The sequence below is a fragment of the Micropterus salmoides genome, unplaced genomic scaffold, assembly GCF_014851395.1.
Source record: "Micropterus salmoides isolate LMB-PRFRI ecotype aquatic unplaced genomic scaffold, ASM1485139v1 Ms_hic_scaffold_20, whole genome shotgun sequence".
In the NCBI taxonomy this organism is placed as follows: domain Eukaryota; kingdom Metazoa; phylum Chordata; class Actinopteri; order Centrarchiformes; family Centrarchidae; genus Micropterus; species Micropterus salmoides.
In genome coordinates, this window is record NW_024041151.1 from 21,017,267 (window position 1) to 21,033,848 (window position 16,582).

Consider the following 16,582-nt stretch of genomic DNA (forward strand, 5'->3'; position numbering starts at 1 on the left):
ACTATGCAGGCTGACCAGCTCACAGTCTTTTGTTATTTGAGAAAATATGTAGGCTATCTGCAGGAAGGATCTGCCATGAGGGTGACACCATGTGAACACCTGCTTTACTATTATTGAGCAGACATTGCATGTTCACAGAAGGAGGAGCACATTGAAATAATCGCAAAATAAACTGTAGTACTATAAAAGTTGGTGGTATGTTAAATGTTTGTTTATTAAAGGGGAACGCCACTGATTACATACATAATAGTAGGCTTAATAGCCATGGGGAGTGCTACGTGCCTATGAAAAGAGTTGTATTAGGATATGTGTTCTGTGGATGCGGAGGAGCTTTCTAATATAGGGGGTATCTCAGTTGGACTCGGAGGAAAGCTTGCGTTACAGAATGTACAGTCTTTTATCACATCTTTAAACGTGACATCTATCCTTACCCCACCTATCTTAGACTATCGTTTTATGAGTCAGTGCTTTCTGTGTGGCAATTTTATGGACAGTTGTGTGACGACACATCTTGAAACCCTCTTTCAGAAATCAGCTCTATTACAGATGCCAGTAAATTTGACTTGTTGGATCTGTTATCGTTACCATGAGAATGAAGAATTTGATTAATATTAACAGCACCTGTCTTATTATTGACATTATTTACCCTGCATTTATGGTAAATGTGAATATAAATTTTAATATATACTCTATACTAACTGAATTATTATCAGGAGAAGCCTAAACATTTTTTGTATTTTACAAGACAAAAAGCAACAATATAACATAATGAAATTAAAGTGTCAGGAGCCCTGCATCCCAACCACAAAAGCATTATCGCTGTCAAAGAGCTTCATTGTCTAATAGCATAGTAAAATCAGAGGAAGTGGGACTGAAGAGGGCAAGACAAAGCCTCATGAATTCTTATGATTGCCCTTCAATGAAGCAGGGCCTAATTGGCAGCTTTAAGGTGTATTTCTGATCCAAAAACATTACAAAATTTTTTTTTATGATTTTCAATTATCCTGCTTAGTCAACTTGAAAATGGAAGAATTATTAAAAAGCATTCTCATATTATGGCCCAGTCAGTCAGCAGCATTTTCCATTTCAGCTGTCCATTGAGAAACTATTACTCTGAGTGGTTGTTGGTTTTGTTGCCTTGTTTTAAGTACAATAACGGTACAGTATTTCTATATAAAGATTTTCTACTTTCCATTCCTGTTTTTACAGCTGTAGGAGCTGATCCACTCATTATGGCAGCACCTTGCTTTGCTAACCTTTGCTTTGAAAAGTGCCAAACTCCACGTCTAATTCTGGCTGTGGCATTCAACAGGGTCCTGCGGGGAGAACTGCATTGTGATTTGTTTAAGGCCAATTTAAGAACGCCAGCAGTGAAGCGCCGCCTTGTTTGAGATGTTCACCCAGTTTAAACATAGAAGGTAATGTTGTCAGACAACATGCGTTAAGAAAACAACCACTCAGACCGGTCAGGCTACATTGTCTGTATGCTTATGGTTTTTACTGAGCAGACAGGGAGGAAAAGAAAGGAACATATCCCTGTAAAATGAAGCCTGTCTGTATGTGTCTTTGATTAGTGTCCATAATGACTTCTTCCCTTTCTTTATTTCTTATGCGACCCTCTCAGCAGAGACTCCTGCTTTTTACAATAATGTTACATCAAAAACATCACTGCATTGTCATCATAACCACAGCTATGCTTACACTTACACTTACACAAAAAGAGTAAGGCTGTGGAAAGGGACTCAGTCATCTGTTGTTATTAGGAAACACAGTGCACATTTAATAAACAGCTCTTGTGTCACAGATCATTTAGAAGATATTTGATCACCTCATGTGGCCTGTTATCTTACAAGGTTGGCTTTATTTGTAAAGTGCATTAGAATGCAGAATTTACATTTAACAAAAAATACTGTACACAGAAAGAAAATGCAAAACAACCTTCCTTAAAGATGGGAACTATTTATAAACTGAGTTCAGTGTAATTCGCATTATGTAAAAGACAGCCACAGTAAACTTCAACTCAATATCATTTTTCTCACAATAATACAGAATTCCGCACTTCCTTTCATTTTCTCACATTATAATATTAATCTCACCGTTACCTATATGACGATAACTGGTTGAGGCCTACACCTAAAATGTATTATAATGATGTTAGCATTAAACATAACCCATCTTAGCCCATGATGAATCTCACCTGTCCCCCATGGCTCTGTCACTCACACATCATTACACACTATTTTAGATGTATGCCTTCAGGTATTACTGACCCAATGATGAAACACAATAATATCCAAAGAAGCGTTTAAATGATTCTGCTTTGCTTAATAGTGAGTTTACAGTAATTTCATAATATTTAATGTATTTGATCTCTTGGTACCACAGAAATATTCCTTTATGGCCTCAAAATAATTCTACATCAACTATAAATGAGGTGACTCCGATCTCCTGTTGTTACTACAGTACTCTCTTGAATCTTACAGCTTCTTCCTATAATAATTTCCACTCTGTCCCTTTTGTTATCTCCAAGTCGTTTTCCTCTCCTGTGGGGTTTTGAGTCTCCAGATTTGGGCCATGTTCCTCTCATAGGTCGACATCATAGGGTCTTCTGCTGTAGCCCGGGTTGACTGTCCGGGGTGCGGGGCTCTTGGCCCGGGGGAAAGACACATCATCATCCATGGAGTCCCTGGAGTATGCTACGCTGCTGCTGGCGGTGCTCCTGGCGGGGCTCCTGGCCCGGTTAATGTTTGGCACTTCTACTCGTCTCGGCGGCGCCTTCTGGTGGTTGAACCGGCCGCTCGTGAGCTCTTCAACCCGAGTCTCCCCTCGGTTCTTACCTCCGCAGCAACGGCAGATCCCGATGAACATGACGAACCCGCCCAAGATCTCAAATATCCCGCCGATGTAGCCCAGGACGATACAGTAGCCGACCTGCACATTTGTTTGCGAGGTCACTGTTGAGATGTTGGTTAGGATATGGGTGTACCAGGCGATGGGAATGATGGTCATGACGCCTGAGAGGAATATCAAAATTCCGCCAAGGCCGGCCACTATCCAGTTAGGTCTGTCTTTCCAGCAGCGGACCCCAGGGATGGCTACGCAGAGCCCGATTACAGTCACGATGAGAGAGGCCACCATCAAGCCCTTGGCGATCGGGATGATCTGGTTGTTGAAATATAGAGTGTCCTGCTGGTTGCACGTCACTTGCGTGCTGACTGTGCTGGCACTGCAGATGTCCCAGATGCCTTGCTCGATGTACTGGGTGCTCGGGTTGTTGGGTAGGTTGTTGAGGGTCCTCCAGTTTGGGGCCACGGTGGCGATCAGGTCCAGGAGCAAGCCGCAGGGAGCGAAAACCATCCCGAAGATCAGGATGCCCGGGGTGCGCATGGATAACCGGACCCACTCCTGATTTGATTGCCTCGGCATGATTGCTGCTGTTGGTGTGTTTGTTCTTACTCCTGAAGTCAGTGTAGTAATTTAGACAAGAGCGTATGAGTTTTGACAGCAACACCTGGTCTTAAAAAACAAGTCTGACTGAAACCTGGAAGTGGGCGGGGCTTTGGCCTTACCTGCCTGCCTAAGGACAGGTGTGGCACGCCGTGCGCAGCCGGGTCACACCGGCCTGGGAGCTTTTTTATCTTGACCTGCAACAGCAAAGACGGAAAGAGCAGAGTTTCGATGACTCTTATTATGCAAATATGATCATACGTGATAAAGAATAAGAAAGAGATCGAGATTTTTTGTCAGCGAATAGTCTAAACTATTTGGAGCGGGGCGTGCCTTATCACCAGCTTGCTCAAATTTCAGTAGCCTATATTAATATAAGTAAGCTTTGTCTACTATATTTAGCCAAAAGCCTACTCCTTTGTTAACTCGCCCAAATTGACTTGTTCCATAATGGTTTGGGACTGCAGTCCTCAAATAGTAAAAAAAAAAAAAAAGAAGTCATGACTCCGATGAAATAAAAGTGTCTGCTCATAGGATCTACAAATAATACATTACACTGGGCCTATTATTAGACCTATCGCAGATCTCTCACAGATCTTTAGCTATTAACCATAACATAGGCTATATGTTTTTGTTTTTTTAGCACTTTGGCGACTTAATAAAAGAAAAGAATCCAAGATGGTTATGAATGGGGTGCAATTATTACAATAAAAGAATAATTTAATGATCAGGTTTAGTAGAACATGGAACTATTTTTGGTATGAATGCAGTTCTGCAGGAATCTTCTGACGGGCATGCAAATACCTTTCTGCCTCGCTGTATTTGTCTCCTCTTCTTCTCTCCCATGTAGTTCTATCTGCACATCAGTCTTTCGCTGTATCTGTTTATCTTGCTTTTTCTTACCCCTGCTGTTTCTGAGGTTTCTTCTCACGTTAGTCTGATAATCCCATGACGGTATTTACAAATGCTAATAAAGTCTCTTCAGAAGGTTAAGTTCATAGGTGCATATTAATGATTCCCAAAACCTCAAACAAAAACAACTCCCTTGACTGTGCACAGACCCTGAAAGCAGGATGAGAGTGTAACTCTCTAACTCAGTGGTTCCCAACCTGGGGCGCCAGAGATGAAGGGGGTGCCCAAAGCTTTATCTCTTTTGAGGTTGTCAAAAAAACTTTGATTAGCACATTTTTAAAAAAAAAATTCTCACTTAAAATAATAGGCAGACTACTTAGTAGTAGGGCTGTAATGGTTTTGAAACAAAGACCAAAATCGCGACACATAAATCCATGATCTCGTGTTGCGGATTGGAGAGACAGAACCGCGACATACCCGCTCATTGGACTGTTGAGCTCTCATTAAAACAGTGCAACTGCGGCGGCGGCTGGTGGGCTCGGTGTATCTTGTTGGCTGTTTGTGTTAACAGTAGGCCTAGTTTACTGTAGGTCACGCCGGTTTGCTCTGCCTCTTACTGTCTCTCTCTCCCTGCGTGTGTCTCAGCTGACTTTCTCCATCAGCAGTACATTTCATTAAGTCGCCCTGTTTAATAAATTCACCTGTGATTCAGTTTTAATGTGTGCATGTGGATCAAAACTGAAACTTAACGTTAGTGAGTGACATCTGCAATGGTGCGTTCACTGTCGCTCCGTAATGTCACATTTCCTGCTTGTTCGTTAACATAATAGTACCAGGTGACCTCTCCCTCACCGTTTCACTGCAAAATGCTGAAGTGGTTTACTAAATATACTTTGGCAGGTGCAACTATACCTGTCCGGCCTGCCCAAGTAGAGTAGGCTATATGTTGAAAGCGCTTAAGTGCAAGCTGTAGGCCTATATTTTGTAAATATTAGCCTACACCTTAATATTACACCTTATACTCTTTCTTGGTATTAAACAATACCAAGAAACAAAACACCAGGAGACTGTTGGTGAAGGCCAACCAAGAGCTGGCATTGATTTACAGAGAGCCATGGAGGTGTCATTTGACTCAATTTGTTCGCTATTAGTAAGTAATTACATAATAATTTTCTGTGTGCCTGTTTTGTCAGCTTTAGGGGGGGTGCCAAGGAAAAAAGGTTGGGAACCACTGCTCTAACTGCCCTCATACAGCCATCAACTTTATCAACCACACATGAAAGTGATTAAGTTTCTAAGGAACTGAACAACCTGAGAACAACTGATGTTTGCCCATTAACATCCCATTTGATTTTTACCCAAATTTTGTCCCTGTAGTCACGAAAACAGGCACTTTTATTTGAAAGAATAACAACATGAAGATCTAAGAGGGGATGAGAGTCAATAGTTTTCACCAAATGTATAGTATGTGCAATTTTATTCCTTTAAATGTAATCCTTTAACAGCAATTGTCGCTGATGGTACAAATTCAAACTATTAAAGTCAAATGTTTTTAAAGCTGTGGGGATGTTTTTGTTTGTTCTTCTTTTCCGGCCAGTTGGAGAAAGTATGAGAGGTATGTCAACCATCCAGACTCACCTTTGCATAGTCATCCCCTGACAAATTCTTGCTTTATCAAACAGGATCACTCAGCTGTCGCGTGTTTGTTGTCAGTTGTCACACCATTACTGTACTTGTTGCAGACACGTGAATACAAACAGACATAAAAACCATCTGGATCTGTTGTGAAACACTTTACATTTTCATGTTTAAGTTTTGGTGCTGATACTACCACCACCACTGCTACTAAGGGGAAACAATGACCAACATTATCAAAATGCCAAAGCCTTATATAATTTGTCTGTGGTAGCTTATGGGTCTGGTTAGGACTTCTGGTGACTAATAAATATCCGCCCTTGCATTCTTTAGTGTTGCTTTACATTGAGAAAGTCCTTGACTCAGATCACAGCCCTCCATCTCGAGTTTTCATCATGTTTTGGTGGATTTTCCTTTGGGTGCCCAGGTTTCTTTCTGCACTACAAAAACACACAGCTCAGGTTACAAAAACCTACAAATTCAGTAATATGCCAGTGACTTTTAATGTGTTGGTCTCTTTGTAAAAACTGGTGTTATGTCGAGTAAAAACAAGACGGTTTCCACCACAGATTGTATGCTGACATATAGCCCTTAGGTTTCTGAATTTAAGGTTGCAGTTTAATTTGGACAAGAGGGTGCAGCACAAGTAGTGGAGCAGAGGTGGAACAATTGACAAACAAAACCAGTGTGGCAACAGGACTTGGCAGGCTGAGTTACCTGTCAAACTATCACACACACGCATATTAAAGAATTGTGGGGTGGTGGTGTCATCCTTTAAGCTCCGGTCCTCTATCAGAGGCCTGGGAGTTTGAGGGTTCTGTGTAGTATTTTAGCTGCTCCTCTTCTGGACAGAGACAGATGTTGTACCTAGAATCTGATGGAGCCACTCTCCCAGTTTGGGGGTCACAGCCCCAGAGCTCCGATTACCACTGGCACCACTGTTGGTTTCACTCTCCACATCTTTGGTAGCTCCTGTCCTCCATGATTAGTGCTTCTTTGCCATCCTTTAGTCCACCCTTTTCTAGCCACTGATGGATTTTCAAGGATTTCTTGATGTCAGCCACTTCTTCTGTCTATTGGTACATGCCGTGCAGCTGCTTGTCTCTCCAAGATGGTTCTTCCTCCGCCGTGTCATCATCGTCAGGTTTCTGCTGCTTGAGGTATTCACTTAGCCAGTCATCTTTGGGGGCCACCTTCCTGATTTAGGTGGATCTTTGTTGTTTCATTGTGGACAGTGGTTTTGACAATCACTAGCCCTCAACCTCCCTTATTCTGCTTAATGTACAGTCTCAGGTGCTGGATTTGGGCTGAAGCCTTCCGTGCACTGTCAATATCAGTGACCTCTATCTCCTCCTTTGGCCAATTTATTATACCAGCGAGGTGTCTGATGACTGGTGTGTGGCTCAGATCTTGTTCTTCCTTGTTTGTGGCTGCACAGAGTAGGCTACAGAGCACACATATCTAACAGAATGAGACAGAAATGTACCACCTTTCAGACAGTTTGCACAAATGGTAAAGCCATGGTGTTTTAGAAGCAGCAAGTGAGGGTTCAGCATGCAAGTGAAGAACTTTTATTGCAGAAAAAAATATATATATATACACAGGTGCTGGTCATATAATTAGAATATCATCAAAAGTTCATTTATTTCAGTAATTCCATTCAAAAAGTGAAAGTTGTATAATGTATACATTCATTCCACACAGACTGATATATTTCAAGTGTTTATTCCTTTTAATTTTGATGATTATAACTGACAACTAATGAAAACCCCAAAATCAGCATCTTAGAAAATTAGAATATTGTGAAAAGGTTCAATATTGAAGACACCTGGTGTCACACTCTAATCAGCTAATTAACTCAAAACACCTGCAAAGCCTTTAAATGGTGTCTCAGTCTAGTTCTGTAGGCTACAAAATCATGGGGAAGACTGCTGACTTGACAGCTGTCCAAAAGACGACCATTGACACCTTGCACAAGGAGGGCAAGACACAAAAGGTTATTGCTAAAGAGGCTGGCTGTTCACAGAGCTGTGTGTTGCATTCCTTGTGTCAAGCCACTCTTGAACAAGACACAGCGTCAGAAGTGTCTCACCTGGGCTAAAGACAAAAAGGACTGGACTGCTGCTGAGTGGTCCAAAGTTATGTTCTCTGATGAAAGTAAATTTTGCATTTCCTTTGGAAATCAAGGTCCCAGAGTCTGGAGGAAGAGAGGAGAGGCACAAAATCCACGTTGTTTGAAGTCCAGTGTAAAGTTTCCACAGTCAGTGATGGTTTAGGGTGCCATGTCATCTGCTGGTGTTGGTCCACTGTGTTTTCTGAGGTCCAAGGTCAATGCAGCCGTCTACCAGGAAGTTTTAGAGCACTTCATGCTTCCTGCTGCTGACCATCTTTATGGAGATGCAGAATTCATTTTCCAACAGGACTTGGCATCTGCACACAGTGCCAAAGCTACCAGTACCTGGTTTAAGGACCATGGTATCCCTGTTCTTAATTGGCCAGAAAACTCGCCTGACCTTAACCCTATAGAAAATCTATGGGGTATTGTGAAGAGGAAGATGTGATATGAGCTGAAGGCCACTATCAGAGCAGTGCCACAGACTGATTGACTCCATGCCACGCAGTAATTCAGGCAAAAGGAGCCCCAACTAAGTATTGAGTGCTATACATGCTCATACTTTTCATGTTCATACTTTTCAGTTGGCCAACATTTCTAAAAATCCTTTTTTTGTATTGGTCTTAAGTAATATTCTAATTTTCAGAGATGCTGAATTTGGGATTTTCATTGTCAGTTTTAATCATCACAATTAAATGACATAAACATTTGAAATATCAGTTTGTGTGTAATGAATGAATATAATATCCAAGTTTCACTTTTTGAATGGAATTACTGAAATAAATCAACTTTTTGATGATATTCTAATTATATGACCAGCACCTGTTGAGTGGGTGAAGCTGTTCTGAAGTTATTACCCATCGTCTCCACTAGGTGGCAACACCGGCTCAACTGACTTCACTCCTCTACAAAATCAGTGGGCTAAAACCATAGACTGTATATAAAAAGGCTAAAACATGTGTATCTATGGGGCTAAAAGAACCCCTCATATAGTAATTATCATTCTCCTTCTGTCCTTTCGATACGTCCACATTCGACATTTCTTGTGCATTTTGTGAAGTTGCTGATCAAAGACTGAGAAATAAAACATCAACTAACTCAATTTACTGTGTCGGTCGATTATGCGTCCTAAACTGTATTATTACTAATGTTGTAACAAAAAGAGGGCACTAGAAATCAGAATCAGCTTTGTTGCCAGTTATGTGTACATATATGAGGAATTTGACTCAGGATTGTACATTGCTCATGATGTGCTTACTCATAAAGAAATACCATAACACAATAATAAAATAATATTAAAATAAAATCAGACACAAACAATACAATATAGACAACACTAATATATACACTATGAACAAAACAATATAGACATATTGACAAATAGGGCAGTGGTCAGAGTGCAAAGGATGCAAGAGTAAACTATTATGTCATTATGTACATGTAGAATGGTGGATATGATATACAGGTACACATACACATACATGCATACATGTACACATGTACACAGTGTGATGGAGCATAGTGCAAAGAATGCTGGAAATAAATAAATAAATAAAATCAGACGAGTGCCATCTGACAAACGTGGCCTGCAACACAACCCTAATCACACACATTAAATAAGAGCACATAAGTAGGCTATAGCCTAGGCTATGCCTAAATAAGAGTAAACATGTTTAATTTTTGTAAAGTAAGGCCTATCCTACCAAATATTTCCATTGGCTTGTCCCCCTTGAATTGGAAAGAATATGCAAACCTCCTAGCTTAACGTTATCTACCCACCAAATAACTTTTTTTAAATCCCCCCCAAATACCGTAGGCTATATCACAGAAACTAAAAAAAGCTTCTCGTAGGCTAAATTTACAGCTAAATATGCATAAAATGGCAGGGAGCCACATATTTACAAATCATTTTAGTCTGTAATCCTGCATAAAGATTGTGTTACTAATGAAGCTGTCATAATATCCCAGTAAAGCTTTCATACACATTTTTGGAGTCCAGTCCAGCAAACGTTAATCCCAGTAAGGCCAAGCGGAAGTTGGACTTTCCTGGGCAGGAAATTGTCAGCAGTGTTTTTGTTGCTAGTGGGGTCTGTTGTGAAAATGGCGACGCCTCGTCGCACCTCTCAGCAGCAGCAACCAAACTCCCTGCTGTCCTCCCCGCCCCGCGGCTCCTCTCTACCCGTCACGCCGCCTGGCTCTCCGCCGGCACCCACCGACGATGCCAACCCGCTTCCCCGCAGAGGCGCGGTGGAGAACGCGGCTGACGGTGAGGTAGCCCCTGCCTCTCCCACCACCACCTCCCCTGCTCCGGCCCTCGCCAGCAGCAGCAGCAGCAGCAGCAGCAGCAGCAGCAGCTCCACCAACACTAGCAGCAGCGCTAGCTCTCCGACCACCACCGAGGGTAGCGGTACCAGCCCCGGCTCTACGCCCGACTCGGGCAGCGGTAACCCGGGCAGCAGCAGCAGCAGCAGCAGCAGTGGCAGCGCAAACGGGGCTTTCAGGGAGCTGTTTGAAGCATGTCGAAACGGGGATGTTTCGAGGGTGAAGAAACTCGTCGATGCTGTGAATGTGAACGCTAAAGACATGGCAGGACGTAAATCGACACCGCTGCATTTTGCTGCAGGTAAGTTAACCATAAAGAGTAAAAAGCATGTGTTAGCACTATTATATGTGTTACCCCAACAGTTTTTTGGATGGTGCTGGCAGACGAGAACAGAAAAGAATTGAAATGCACCAACCAAGAAAAACACCTTTTTCATTTTTTCTCAAAAACATATAGGGTAACTTATTGCTGTCATCCAATGTTAAAGGTCTCAGTCACACCAAAAATCCCATATAAAAAAGTTTACAAGGACACGCAAGTATACCACACAATTTGTATGGATAGAGCAATTCCACATTTTGAGTTGGGGCTGTTGTAACTGTAATTTTCTTTAGAAAGCACTAGAAGATGGAAAGATGATTTGGATTTTCATTTGTTGAATGTGAAATTAACTTAAAATTATGTACAGAAACATACCTAAAAATAATCTTAAATCAAGGAAGGGCTGATGTTGCAGTTTGTGTATTTTTGTAAGCGTCAAACGTTGCTACTGCATAGTAAAAGGTCAACAGAAAGACACCTGCTGAAAGGCCGTTTCAGCAGGTGAACATTACTGTAAAGAGTTGTTCCCAGCCACTTTTTTATTTGCCAAAATAGCTTCAAAAGGGTTGCAAACATGGCTGCAACAAAACAACCAAGCTGGTTTCAACTCCTAGTTGAACCTGAGTCTGTACTTCTATAGAAGTGGAGTGTATTCATTTTTGCCTCGGGTGAGGTAGCAAAAAACACAGAGAAGACTCAATCATCTCAACAATAGATAAGATTAAAATTTTTCATTTTAATCTTCACGGTACTGGTTCACAAATCAGACAAGTACATAGTTGTGAGAAGTGCTCATCTTAACTTCCGTTCCAGACTTCACTGTTTTAAATTCTTTCATCAGTGCAGATGAAAAAAGAAATATTTGCACAACTGTGTAACATCTCAGGCCTTCCTCAGTAGCTTGAATAAGAAGAGATTTTCTTGAGTCCCACGGTGCATTTGTAGTGAAGACATAACAAGCTTTACTTTTCCAAACAGCCGCTACAAGTGCCTTAACAAAAACAAAAGACGATTTCAAGTTAAGTTTTAATCATTAACATGAAATAGGAATCAAACTGAAAACAGATAACAGCAGAAGTAAATGAATCAGTTTTATCAGCATAAGTTACCAATTCAGAGTTTCTGAATATCTGTCAGAGTTTTGGATTATATTTAACCATGCACAAAAAATTTTAGGGACAGGGGTGGACGATATGGCAAAAATATCATCACGATTTATTTCAGGCAGGATCACGATTCACAATCTTATCACTATTCATTTTCATGTTTGTTTTTAAGACTGTTTTGTTTCTAAGTAATTGGTTTGTTGGTTTAAAAGAGAAAAATAACACTACTTTATTATTCATAGACAATGTTGACTCATGATTCATTCAAACAACAAAGAACTGATTCATTTTGTTCTTATAACATTTTAAAGATTTTAAAATACATCTTTTGATTTGCATAACCATTAATGTGCTATTTGCTTCTGCATAAATAAAAACATAAAGACAGGGTGTTTACTTACTGCCGTTTACTGTAGCCAATAGCCTGAATGTACATTACGCCCCTTCCCCGTCATGCAGACTCTGCTCTGTGCAGACTGGTTAGCTGGGCTCTCAGTGAGTGAACACTGTGGACAGACCGCGACCGAACACAGCTTCCGAGATAAAACAGCAGCTAGTCAGTGGTTACTTTAGCAACAAGTAACGTTAACACTTTCTGTTCATCAGCAACCTCTGTAAATCACAGAGAGTTGAGGCAGAGCAGCTGGGGGACATGGGGAACTTTAATGTTAATTTTATGATGCCCAACAGTTCCAGTGTTGCCTTTGTAGACAGCGGAGGACGCAGGCAGCGTGGCAGCTGACAGAGCAGCTGTCATCTGCGTGTGTAGCCGCTAAACTAAACTGATAGCACGATCATAGACTGTATATAAAAAGAGCACGGTACTAAAGATCTCTTTGAAAAGGCAGATCGTGTAGACATTTGAATCGTTCATGATCTAATATCATAATATCGCACACTCCGTTCAGTTGATGTAACCATCATCTCCTTGTTCTTACTTCTCTCTGTCCTCTCCCCAACTACCCCCCCCCCCCCCCCCCCCCCCCCCCCCCCATCTCTCCACTTTAACCTTTAACCTATCTCCCTTCCTTTCCCAGGTTTTGGCCGGAAAGATGTGGTGGACCACCTGCTTCAGACAGGCGCTAATGTGCACGCACGGGATGACGGGGGTCTGATCCCGCTTCACAACGCCTGCTCATTTGGTCACTCCGAGGTGAGACTTAACAGGGCAACATTTTGATGGTGTATTTGTGTTAGAAGGGGGTTTATTTTGCCATGTAGTAATTCAGTTCATAGTAATTCACAGTGGTGGAATGTGACTAATTTATTTTAATTTAAATCTATTTACTCAGGTACTGTACTTCAAATTCGAGATACTTGTACTTGACTTGAGTTTTTCCATGTTATGCAACTTACACTTCACAGCTTTATTTACTAGCTAATTACAGATTACACTTTTATTTTACCCTTACTTTTACCCTTGCTAAAGGTCCAAGTGTTCCTTTATGGATTGAGATAAACTTTTTCTTCAGCTAAGTAAACTGAAAAAGAAACCCTCAGATTAGTTATAAAATGCATCGTCACAAAGCTGAGAACAGCAGTTTTTCTGAGCTCATGAAAAGTTGACTTTTTACAGACGTGGATCTCATAGGACTGCGACACTCCAAACATATGATGATCTTTTAGAAAAGGATGCATTGCTGTAGATTAACTACCAAATGGAGAAAATGAGCACCAACTTCAATATATACAGCAGTAATATTCATTTAGAAACCTCATAATAGAAAAACATTGACCAGGGACCATTTTACTGCAGAATGAGTACTTTTACTTTAGATACTTGAAGCACATTGTGCTGATAATACTTACATACTTTTTATTTATGTAAGGTTTTGATGAAGGACGTTTTCTGTAGTGGAATATTTTCACAGTGTAGTATTAGTACCTTAGTATCTTCTTCCACTGGTATTTCAGAAAGCATTGCATACCTCACTTGTGTTATGCCTTCACCACAACTCTGAGTGTACTTGTATGATGAAAGGTGAAAAATGTATGCTACTTTTCCAATGTCCAGTTTTGTGCACAAGAATAGGTGTGGTGGTAAAATCCAGAATGGGTGCAGGGGTGTAGGTTTTACCCAGTATTTTGATATTCTGGTCCAGCCCATTCAGGATGATGTTTTGGAACATCTGAGACAGATGTGCTAATGCTTTTAGTCCCTTGTGGCCATTAACCCCAGCGATCAATCTAATGTTTACAATTTCAAATGTGTTGGAGGCTTTTTAGAACCTTCTCTGAGAGCACTTTGCAGCCTTGCCAGTGAAGCGCTGTGCTAATGTAGCTCGATGATTAGCGTTGTGATGAGAGCACACACTGGCCAAACTGAAACCAGTCACTCAGCGCCTCCAAAAGTGGTCGTTTGCCTTGCTTTTGTGTTCTTTTTGTTTTTGTTTTTTTCAAGTGTGATTTGCAACTAAAAATGTTGCAGTGCAAGGTTAGTGTAGGGGTCTGGTTTTCAGATTGTGGAATATCTCAGCTGGAAAATGGAGGATTACTGTAAACCCTTCAAGTTGGGAACGAGTTGCTGCCTTAAGTGAAGGCGTGTCTAGGCATCTTTTCACGAGTGAGGGTAAGATGGGGTGTGGGATTGACAGACACAGAGGCGACACAACTTTACTGCTTGATTAAGGTTTACCGGCTCAAGTAGGGGGAAAACTCCAATGTTGCTAAAAGCACCACCTTTTTTTTTGGCAAATAAAGAGTAAATGAGGATGTTCTGCCTTTTGTTTCTAGGTGGTGTCTTTGTTGCTGTGTCAGGGGGCTGACCCCAATGCTCGAGACAACTGGAACTACACGCCACTCCATGAAGCTGCCATCAAGGGCAAGATAGACGTCTGTATTGGTAAGCTCACAAAAACTAAAGAATAAAGAGTCTGTCGTATGTACTAACTGATTTGCAGGACGTCTGATTGCACAGTGAACGTCGGAGAGTTAATGAAAAATCATGTAGTGGCATTTGGACTTTTTTTGTTTGCGTCTGTTCACATGCAACGCAAATTTTAATGTTGCAACACCTTTATCACATGAGTTTGACCGCAGGACTACTCGCGCAAGGGTTCACACACAACTCGATAACGCGAATAAACACAACACGCCATTACTACAGCAAACTAAACATTTTGCTGTCATTTAGTTGCAATAAACGGATCAAACTGATGAAATAACTACATAAAGATGCCGATTTGTTAAACATATTAAGTTATGCTTTGTCAGGTATGTCAGCAAGCAACTTTAGAGTGGAGTTGGGATCGATCAGGGCTATGCTATGCTAAGTTCTTTTATAGTTAAGTACATCGATAGCTGGGATCAAGTGACAGACACACATTTTCTGAACTTACCCAGATGTTAAACTTCCTCGCTTACTTTTCTCCAAGCAGTCTCCTGATTTGTCCGGTCTGTATAAATAAGAAGTAGTCCCACAGAGATGGGATAAATCAACGTTTTAATCCCAAAAATTACAAGTAAAAAGATAATTTAATAAAAGCAATTAACTCTGAGCTCCCAGCGTCAAGCAGCACAGAGCAGATGAACTGGACAGGAACTCAGAAACGTCAGGGAATCAGGTCAATTTTCAAAATAAAATACCTGGTAAAATATCCGATCATTTATCAACAATAAACACAGCTCATTCAGACAAAAAAGAAACAATTTAACTACGTAGCCTACTTAATAATAGTAGAAGCTCAAAAAGCAAGCACTAATCAAAATCTAAACGTGTCTGCAAAATCCGGCAGGCAAAACGCTCTTATTCTGAAATGCTCCCTGTGGTAGTTGCTAGATGCACCCGTCAAGACGATGAACGAAAGCGAGCCACAGAGAGCTTTGAAGAAGATAGTAGAAGCACAAAAAGGACACACCGTACTAAAAACAAGTCAACGTGGGGCAGGCTGCACGCTCCGCTGCTGAAAAACTTCTGAGAGGCTTCCAGTGGACTTTGACGGCGCAAATAAACCCTTGCGCAGCCTACGTCCGTCCCTCAGAATTCCCATGATGCACGACGGGGAAGGGAGTTTTGTTAAAATGTGTTAACAAGTTCACCATTTGTTTGAAATAGAAATGTTACTTTATGATTTATGTTTATTAAAATGTTTCTCCTTAGAATATAGTGTTTTTTGTTGGGAATTGTCATTCTTGTGGTGGTTTACCATTGAAACCATGAGTGAAGGGACTGTTTCATTTGATAAGAACTGCTGAATGTTGCAGGCGCATACGCTTGCAGCATAATAGTTCGTCCGCGTATGCGCACCCATGCACCCATGCTATCACAGCTCATGGGTGGCGCACTTCGCATCGTGTTGTATGCGAAATCAACATTAACCGTGTAAACACAACAGAAGCAGAAAACACTAAACAGTGTCACAGGTTGCCACAATAGGTTGTTGTGGTAGAGCTGCATTGTTCTTGTGGGTGCCAAAGTCAGTGATTCCTGAATGACACTGCTTAATATGTTTCATCTGTGGTGGTGAGGCTGTGGCAACGTTTTTAGATATTAAATTCTCTGTTGGTTTTGAAGTCTAATGTTTGTGGGTATATAAAATCTCCTTCCCGGCCCCTCCAAAGTCCCAACCTGCACTTCTCTATAATCACACAATAATTTTAGAGACTATAATAAACCACCCACAGACTGTACGCGATTATTTTCCATTAAGCATAAAGGAGCAAATAACCTGTATATTGCAATTACTGTGTTGCTGATTATTATAAGCCCACACAGGGGACACAGTGGCGTTGATTTCTTTGTATTACAATATATGAGCGCCCCACCAACCAAGTTTTAATTTTCAA

The 16,582-nt window shown here is 41.1% G+C and overlaps 2 protein-coding genes across 3 annotated transcripts in view; one reads left to right on the forward strand and one right to left on the reverse strand.

The window, feature by feature from the left end:
• Window positions 1-1,753: 1,753 nt before the first annotated feature.
• Window positions 1,754-3,523, reverse strand: cldn23.1 (claudin 23.1). The gene has a single exon (XM_038734672.1). The coding sequence runs from the start codon at window positions 3,424-3,426 to the stop codon at window positions 2,584-2,586; it is 843 nt and encodes a 280-aa protein (XP_038590600.1). The 5' UTR covers window positions 3,427-3,523; the 3' UTR covers window positions 1,754-2,583.
• Window positions 3,524-10,121: 6,598 nt separating this feature from the next.
• LOC119914205 (poly [ADP-ribose] polymerase tankyrase-1-like) overlaps window positions 10,122-16,582 on the forward strand; it is a 96,723-nt gene continuing 90,262 nt past the window's right edge. For both annotated transcript variants that reach the window (XM_038733318.1, XM_038733320.1), the window contains exons 1-3: window positions 10,122-10,670; window positions 12,835-12,950; window positions 14,531-14,639. In XM_038733318.1, coding sequence (XP_038589246.1) covers window positions 10,148-10,670; window positions 12,835-12,950; window positions 14,531-14,639 — 748 coding nt within the window. In that variant the 5' untranslated portion in view covers window positions 10,122-10,147. The remainder of the gene's footprint in view (window positions 10,671-12,834; window positions 12,951-14,530; window positions 14,640-16,582) is intronic.